Below are 8,866 nucleotides of genomic sequence, written 5' to 3'. Positions count from 1 at the left end.
CGGCGCGGCAGTGCGCCCCGAGCCGCGCCCGCAGCCCCGACAGCAGCCAGCGGGAACCGCGCCGGGAGGGATGCGGGGCGCCGGGGAGGAGGCAGGGGCGGCGAGCGCGGCCCCCGCGCCGCTGTGAGCCCTCGGCCGCCGGCGGGCAGCGGGAGCGGAGCTATATCCGTGCCGGCGCACGGCCGCTGCGCAGACATACACATATAGCCGCCGTCCGACAGCAGCGCCGCTTTCCGTCCCGGGAGCGTCCGCCGAGGCGCAGCCCCGATGCCCGGCGGGACGGCAGGGCCGCCGCTCGGGCGCGTAGCTCCCCGCTAGAGCCGGCGGCCCCCGCGGGCTGGATGCGAGTCGCCGGTGCGGGCGGCATCCCCGGGCCGGCCGCCGGGGCCCCGCGGCGCTAGGGGCCGTCCGGGCCCCCCGCCCCGGGCCGGCGGCGGCGGCTCGGGGATGCTGGCGCTGGGGCAGATGGACGGCGCGCCCCGGCAGGGCGCCTTCCTGCTGGGCAGCCCGCCGCTGGCCGCCCTGCACAGCATGGCCGAGATGAAGGCGCCGCTGTACCCCGCGTACCCACTGCCCGCCGGGCCCGCCTCCTCCTCCTCCGCCTCCGCCTCGCCCGCCTCCGCCTCTCCCTCGCCGCCGCTCGGCTCCCCCGGCCTCAAGGCGCCCGCCGCCTCCGCCGCCGCCGCGGGTGGGCTCTCGGCGCTGGGCACGGCCCCGCCGCAGCTCTCGGCCGCCACCCCGCACGGCATCAACGACATCCTCAGCCGGCCCTCCATGCCCCTGCCGGGCGCCGCGCTCGCCTCCGCCTCGCCCTCCGCTTCCTCGGCGGCGCCCGCCGGGCTGCTGGCCGGGCTGCCCCGCTTCGGCAGCCTCAGCCCCCCGCCGCCGCCGCCGCCCGCCCTCTACTTCAGCCCTGGGGCCGCCGCCGCCGCCGCCGCCGTGGCCGCCGGGCGCTACCCCAAGCCGCTGGCCGAGCTGCCTGGCCGGACGCCCATCTTCTGGCCGGGAGTGATGCAGAGTCCGCCCTGGAGGGACGCCCGCCTCGCCTGCGCCCCCCGTGAGTACCCAGCGTCGCGGGGCAGCGGGAGGAGAGGGCCCGGGGAGCGCCGGCGGGAGTCCGCTCCCGGTGCTGGGGAGTCCCCGCGCCCCGGCATCGCTGCGAGACTCTCTTGCCCCTCCACTCAGGGCCCGGCCGTAGCTGAGGGGGTTGACTTTGCTTCGATTTCTTTTGTTTTCGTTTCTTAAGTTCACTTTGATTTCTCTGTCCCCTCGGTCGGCGCGAAACTGTAATACGTCGCCGGTTATCACCGGCGAAAAGCGGAGCTCTCCGAGGGGAAGGTGGCCGCGCTGCCGCCGTCGCTGCTGGGGACTCTCGGGGCCGGGGTTGGCTTTAGGGGTGCGCACAAACTTTCCCCGAGCAGGACTTTTCGTAACTGCCCGCTCGTACCGGCTGCGGCTTTTTAAGAAAAAATATCATTTGCCCACTCAGATTTTTGATCCTTAAAGGAAAAATAATCAGGGGGAGCCGAAAGGCCAGAGCCGTCGCATTGCCCAGGCATAGTTTTCTCTACACATGCACCCCCCGCGTAGAAGCCCCTCCGTCCCCTGGGGCCGCTTGAGAGCGAAGCGCTTTCCCAAATCCGTAGATTAACTTGTCTGTCCCTGCCTTCCCTTTCTCTCCCCCCTCCCTTCGCCAGATCAAGGCTCAATTTTGCTGGATAAGGACGGAAAGAGAAAACATACCAGACCCACTTTTTCTGGCCAGCAGATTTTCGCTCTGGAAAAGACTTTCGAACAGACGAAATACCTGGCGGGCCCGGAGCGAGCCCGGCTGGCCTATTCCCTGGGGATGACGGAGAGTCAAGTCAAGGTGAGAGCAGCGGCTCACGCACCGAATGGTGCGGAGCTGGAGGAGCGGGGAACAAAAGGGCCCCACGGCGAAAACGGGGTCCGTCTGAACCGCCCGGAGATGCTGCGGGCTGGCGTGGCCGAGCCCACGGGCACACGGCGAGGGCTTCCCCGGCAGCCACCGGCACTTCTCCCCTTATTGCCTTACCGCGGGGCCGAGAAGGTTATTTTAAAGCGTATTAAAAACCAAGCAAATTGGACCAAACAAACCCAAGCACGACTGAGAAGCTCGGTGCGTTCAGCCTGACCACCGTGGGGGTGGCCAGCGTACTGGGAAAGCCGGGAAAGGGTGATGTTGGAGTGTCGCACTGTCGCACCCGCACTCTTACGTTTTGGTTAAAAATTCTGGGCTTTGGGCAAAGCGGAGGTGTGAGGGGTTGGGAGAGCGGGCTGAGCTCCCCGAGAACACGCAGAGGCGTTTGCTCGGCGGACTGGGCCAGAGGGGCCCCTCGGCGGTGCTCACGCTTTCAGCCTGATCCGCAGAGCCTCCTTTGTCACTGCAAATACGTCCCGATGGCTGCGAATAAATTATTGCAGCTTCTACAATGAAAATGCCCCCCTCCTCTGGCAGCGCCCTGCCGGAGAGTAAATACATCTGGCGGGGCAGGGGGGCTGGGAAAGGGATCAGCCCCAAATGTGTGTTTCCCCGCCCCAGACAGGATGGCAGGGAGCGGCCCGGGCCCGACGCGGGCCTCGGGGGAGCTGGGGACGGCTGTTGGCCCACGCCGGGTGGCCCCGCGCCGGGCCGGGTGTCTGCGGCTGCCGGGAGCGCGGTGCCGCGGGGCTCGGCCGCTTTCGTTGCGGGGAAATCGCCTGAAGGACGGCGAAGCGGGAGCCGCTGCCGCAAGCCGGGGACGGGGACTGGCGGGGAGCGGGGAGGCAGCGGCTCGGTCCAGCCGCCGCGGGTGGCCGTGCCGGTGATGGTGACAGTGACGGTGGCGGCGGGGGCAGGTCTGGTTCCAGAACCGACGGACCAAGTGGCGGAAGAAGCACGCGGCGGAGATGGCGACGGCAAAGAAGAAGCAGGATTCGGAGACGGAACGGCTGAAGGGCGCCTCGGAGAACGAGGAGGAGGACGACGACTACAACAAGCCCCTGGACCCCAATTCGGACGACGAGAAGATAACGCAGCTTCTGAAGAAACACAAGCCGGGGGGCGGCGGGCTGCTGCTGCACCCCCCGGAAGGGGAGGCCTCCGTCTAGCCCGCTTCGCCCGCCGCCGCTTTCGGAGATGTACAGATCTATTTTTCTAGACTCTACGCGCCCGGGAGGAGGAGGAGACGCCGGAGGGGGAGCAGAGAGGACTGCGGGCAGCGGGCCCCGGCGGGCGCGCCCGGTCCCCGGCGCCGCGTGTTGTTGTAGGGTGGCGGGCGGAGGGGAGCGGCGGGGGCTGCCCCGACCCCCGGCCCGCTCCCGGCCGTGCGGCGGCCGCGTCTTGCCGGCTCTTTGTAAATAAACCGTGAGTCACCGCGACCATAGGCGTTCCTTACTGTGAATATTTAAAATGTAAAATACCTTCTTTTTTTTGTACAGCGGGGGCCGGGGGCGCAGCCGCCCCGCCCGCCCCGCGCTCCCCGGCACCGGGGGCACCGCAGGAGCCCCCGAGACGGCGGCAGCGGGGCCGCCGAGGAAAAAGCCGCCGTGGCCGCCACCGGTCCCTCCCTCGGGCCGAAACTACAGCGGCCCCGCGTGCTATTTATTAGTATTTTTGAAACACTTTCTGTTGCGGTCGTCGTGCGGGGGAGGGGGGGGGGAGGGCGGAGGGACAGATTTTGCTTTCATTTACACCGTTTCCAATCAACCGCGTGTTGAAAAAGTAGCTGGTGGGAATTGTCACAACCACTGTCAGTCAAAATATAAAATTCATTTAGTTGCTGTATTTGAATTTAAAGTGTGTTTTCTTTTGTATCATACGGAATACTAGAGAATGTAAATTGTTTTCTTTTTTTTTTTTTTTTAAGCTAATAACGATGATATATCGTGATATAGCATATTAACATTTATTAATTTATATTATAAATAATTCGGTTTGTAAAGAGAAGAAAAGCCCTTTGCAAGACCAGTTAAATGTAATGCACTTTCTGTTAAAAAAACAAACAAACAAACAAAACAACAAAACGATAAATCAATTAAACCAGTTTAAAGACGTCTGCTGCCTTCACTAAAGGGTACAGATAATCTCATCTCATCAGAGATTAAATAATGAAACCACGGTAAAGGGGGAGGAAAAATAAGAAGAGATAGTTTTCATGGTCTTTTGTTGATCCTTAGTAGTAGGTTTGTTGTTGTTGTTGTTTGGTTTGTTGGAAGATTTTTGCTGTTTGGGCGCTCGCTTTTTTTTTTTTTTTTTTTTTTTTTTTTTTTTTAAGAATGGAAGTTGACCACTTTGTTGTGGGAGTTCAAGAACGATACAAATAAAATAAGCCACTGTTTGTTTGGGGACGTGAGCGGGCAGGCAGTTTCCACCCGAGCACTGGAGCGGTTCGGCTCAGCCTAAATTAGGCTGTTTCAACTTTTTCAGAGGCGGGAGATGCAGGGTTTTATTAACGGCAGAGTGTTACCATTATTATGGGAAAGAAACCGCTTTCCAAGAAGAAAACAGTGAATAAAATAAGAGCCCGGCTAAGCGTCTAGAACAAATAGACCCAACACCAGAACAACTGGTTTAAATTGAAACTCATTATCTGACGCGATCATTTCCATATCTAAACAATCCAGAAACAATCGCTTTTTTTTTTTTTTCTTCCCAAGGACCAGCAGAGCAAACAGAATCCCTGACATGAGAACGAAAAAGGGCCAGCTATTCTGGAGGAAATACATAAATAAATTATTCTATTTGGGGATAATTTTCTAAACAGAAAAAAAAAAAAAAAGAGAAACAAATAAATAAAGAAAGAAAGCAAAAAAGTACAGTAGGGTTTTATTCCTCTTTCGGCTTAGACAATGCCGGGGCCAGGAGGAGGGAGCGAGCCCGGCGCTCTGCGGCTTCCTCGGCGCGGCTGCCCCGGCTCTCCCGGGCCGGGGTGCCGGGCACTGCCCATCGTCCACCGATACTCCCACCCCCACCCCCATCCCCATCTTTCCCGAGTCGTTGTAAAGGCAGGAAGGGAAAGGCCGGTCGTTTTCCAGAGTGCTGACTCGGCCCTGCTGGCTCTCGCCGTCACGATTTCCCCGCGGGTTTTACGGGGCGGCGGGAGAGAAATCAAAGTACCGCGGGGTCCGGATCACCGGGGTGGGGACCCGCCGGAGCCCGGCTGGGGGTCTCTGCCGGGATGGGGCCGTCCGCACGCCCGCAGCCCCTTCACCCGGTGGCCACTCCGCCGGCCCCGCTCCACCGCAGCCCGGCCCCGGCCCGCGCCCTCCCGTGCGCCCCCGGGCTGCCGCGAGTGCCGCCCGCCCCGGCGGTCCCCGGCCCCTTTTCCAGTTCACTGCAGCACCGACTGAGGTTTTCCAGTTAATTTACTTCTGCACAGAGACCCAGCTGGCCACCAGTTGCAGTTGGCACCGTCAAAGTGGAATCGCAGGGAAAAGAGCCCAACGCTGCCCGCTTGGTTAGGCTGGTTTTGTCTGGGGCGCTGGAAGAAAGAGCAGGGGATTCACACGAGCTCACGGCCCCCCTTTTCGTGACATGTTTTGGAAGCCAAAGCCGGCTGGGCTCCCTCTCCTCCAGGAAAGGATTTTTTTAGGAAGAGATTCAATAGCTAACCTCGGGATAGCTGCCACGGACAGCGCGGTGAACAATTAGAAGACAAATGTCAGCGGGCTTCACGGGGCGTGAGGTTCCCCCGGGTGCGCGGGGTCCCGGCCGAGATCAGCCGCAGTTTCGGCTCAGTCCTTCATGCAGGCAGGGATTTGCGGCGAAACTGTGTAAACTCCGGGATAACGACATTAAGAAAGTGCTGCACAACCACGTCCATAATAGGGAAGGGGGCCGGCGGAGCAGCCATCCCGCTCTCGGGCCCGGGCCGAACCCTCCGCGGGGAGAGATCGGCTGCGCACACGCGTGGGAAGCGGCGGGCGCCGGCTGCGCGGCCGCGGAGCTGGGGGGCGGTCCCTGCCTAAGTGGTAAGAGACCACCGCAGGCCGGTCCCGACAGCTCCCTTCGCACGCAGCTTTTGGCTTTCCCTTCTTTCTGTCACAGAGCCCTCGGTTTTAAATCCCGCTCCCTTCTGCGTGCGTGTGCGGGATTTCCCGGCTCAGGGGAAATAGAGGCGGCTGTTTCTGGGTTTGCTCTGCCTCTGTCCCTGCCATGTGCCTTCTCTGGTGTGCAGAAGATACCGTGGGAGAAGTTCCTGGCTGTGCAATCCCAGGGTGCCCAAAGCATCCTCTCTACTTTTCCAACGCCTCTGCTTTGTGGAGGTACTTTGCAAAGGGAACCCGCTGCGGTTCCTCTCCGGCCCCAGCGAGCATCACCGTGGGCAGAGGAAAAACTTTTTCTTCCTCGCAGAAGCGCCCCAGTCGCAGGACCGGCTCCGCGCCCTGCAATAGCCGTGGGGACCGGGGGACTGCGGGGAGGGGTGGAAGGAGGGAGGCAGGAGAGGTACGGGAAGCAAAAGAGCGGCCGGGGGTCACCCCGCCGCCATACCCCGCTCCCGGCCGGCAGCTGCTGCCTGTGGGACACATGCATATGGATGCGGGACATATGGACGGGGCAGGATCCGCACCACCGTGCCACAGGGGGGACGCAGGTTACAAGGGGAAGCCCGCGGCCGGCGGGCGGGCGGGCGGGAGCGGCCGCAGGGAGCGGAGGAAGGAAGAGCTCTCCGCCCGCGGGGTAATGAAGGGGTCGCTCTACTCGGCGCGTGTGCCCTGAGGGAAAAACCCAGTCCCTAGGCCACTGTCACCCGGCCCCTGACAAGGCCCTACACCAGCGCTGTCACAGCCCCGAGGCCTTCGGGCTCTCTCATTCCGACAGCAACTCCGACCCAGAGCCCCCGGCGCAGGCAGCAGGCAAGGCAATGCCTACACCCTGCCGGAGGGATGCCCAGACCGACAGCAAAGCGGGGACAGCGCGACCATTTCAGCGAGCGATGACTTCCCCCGCCCTCTCCCTCAAGTGTGGTCTCCTGTTACGAGCTCCTGAAATCCCGTTATCGCTTTTCACTTCTCAGCGCTATTAATTTTTAACGCTTCCCATGTTACACACTCGCCGTCTTCCCTCCGGTCTCCCTCCGTTTGCCGCTGTGATGTTGTTACGTGCAAGACTTTCGTTGTACTCCTGCCAGCCGCCCCGAGGCTTTGCTTTGGGCACCCCTCCCCCGGGACCGGAGTCGTCCCGCAGGCCAGAGAACCCGGGGTTTAAAATGAGGGTGATGGGCTTTCATCCCCGGCCCGAACCCTCCGAGTCCGGGGCCGCGGGGAGAGGCGCCGGCGCTTGCTGCGGGATGCACCGCTCAGAGCCGGCGCCGCCAGCCTCAAATTAAAAAGTAAGATGAACTGCTCCCTCCTAATTGCAGCTCCGCCTTTACCTTCTGCACCGATAGGTATTTCCCAGATACACGTTTCTGGCGGCGTTTGCCAGCTGTCGCCAACAGCGGTTACAAGTCTCCGTGAGGGATGCAAACATCTGCCGGGGAGGAGGCGGCGGCGGCGCTGCCACGGGGAGCAGCAGGAACCCCGCACCGCGCCCGCACCGCACCCGCCGCGAGCCCGGCAGCGGCACCGCGCCCAGCGAACGTGGCTGATAAGAATAAAGTTATTGATACAAGGGCACGAGCAGGCGGCACCGCGCCTCTCCGCATGCCCCGGGGGTTCGAGCCCTGCCCGGAGGCCCGGGGCTTGCGGGAGGCGCTCGGCGGGGCCGGTCGGTGCCCGCGCTGCCCTCCGAGGCCGGCGGGCTGCGGGGAGCGCCTGGCGGCGGCCCCGCGGCAATAACCTGCTTCCGCACACCCAAGTGCATCCCTGTAATAACGTCCTCGATCATTTATTAAAAGTCGTGTCAAGCGAGCCCATATAATTCATCTTTATGCAAATACATCAATGTCAAGCCATTAGTGTATTGCTCGGGTTTTTTATTAAAGTGCATTCTTTTTAATTCAGCTCAGTAAAATACGAGCCCTATTGCTCAAGAATTATAGCAACTATTAGAGTAACATATGGGCAACATGCACTCAGAAAATAAAAATCAACAGATAAAGTGGCAGGGTCACAACGGGGAGCAAACACTTAACAAAATGGCAGCGGGGTAATAGATTTTCCTCCCGCGCCCCCGGCTCTGGGGTGTCAGGAGGAACCCGCCGGTGCGATCGTGGGGCGGCCCTGCCCAGAGCCCGCGGCCATCCCCCCCGGCCCCGGCTCCAGCCCCTTCCCCGGTCCCTTCCTGGCCGAGACTGCGGGAGCGCAGCTCTGCCCCACCGATACGCACCTCCGCGCTGCCCCCCTCCGCACCCCCCCAAGTCTATCTCGGATTTAATGAGAGAGTTGCCCACATCCTCATCACCCCAGCATGGTAATTGAGCAGATCTATTAACTTGTTACACTAGATTTGTTTAAAGAGACTATTACACAGTCATTTAATCAATTTGTTACACTGGAGGTCCTGACTTATGAGACACTTGCCGTATGATTCCTTAATGACTGAATTAATTTGTTTTAATAAAACCAACATTGTGTACAAGCACATTTCGAGAAATGCAATTTTGGAGACGGAACAGTCCAATGCTTCATCTGATTAAGTCTTTTCTATGGTTTATCAAAGTCGGGAGTTGCCGTCATAAACTGCATGTATGGGGTATTTTTCTTTTTTATAGCGTCATTAATTTAATATGGATCATTAGTTCTTTATACACATGCATGTTCTGACAAATGTACCCAATGAATAATGCACCTAATGTGTTTGGGCTCAAATGCATCACGCCATAAACAGAAACTGCCGCAATACAAATAATAATAAACAATAATAACAACAACTAATACCGCAGTTCCTTCCCGTCCGGCTGCGCTCCGGGCCGGTTTCGGG

General features: G+C 60.4%; 1 protein-coding gene across 1 annotated transcript; it reads left to right on the top strand.

Moving 5' to 3' along the window:
* Positions 1–447: 447 nt before the first annotated feature.
* On the top strand, positions 448–3,624 carry NKX6-1 (NK6 homeobox 1). Its single transcript, XM_069012089.1, has 3 exons — positions 448–1,057; positions 1,698–1,870; positions 2,860–3,624. Exons 1-3 carry the CDS (start codon positions 448–450, stop codon positions 3,109–3,111), a joined length of 1,035 nt encoding a protein of 344 aa, XP_068868190.1. The 3' UTR covers positions 3,112–3,624.
* Positions 3,625–8,866: the final 5,242 nt, after the last annotated feature.

This window comes from Aphelocoma coerulescens, chromosome 4, assembly GCF_041296385.1.
Source record: "Aphelocoma coerulescens isolate FSJ_1873_10779 chromosome 4, UR_Acoe_1.0, whole genome shotgun sequence".
Lineage (NCBI taxonomy): Eukaryota > Metazoa > Chordata > Aves > Passeriformes > Corvidae > Aphelocoma > Aphelocoma coerulescens.
This window is presented reverse-complemented; position numbering and strand designations above follow the sequence as displayed.

What these genes read in the sequence shown, in the direction of transcription:
- NKX6-1 (XM_069012089.1), top strand. Translation starts at nt 448, where the DNA reads ATGCTGGCGCTGGGGCAGATGGACGGCGCGCCCCGGCAGGGCGCCTTC. An exon ending in CCGCCTCGCCTGCGCCCCCC is followed by an intron (nt 1,058 to 1,697) that starts GTGAGTACCCAG and finishes TCCCTTCGCCAG; the next exon opens with ATCAAGGCTCAATTTTGCTG. An exon ending in TGACGGAGAGTCAAGTCAAG is followed by an intron (nt 1,871 to 2,859) that starts GTGAGAGCAGCG and finishes CGGCGGGGGCAG; the next exon opens with GTCTGGTTCCAGAACCGACG.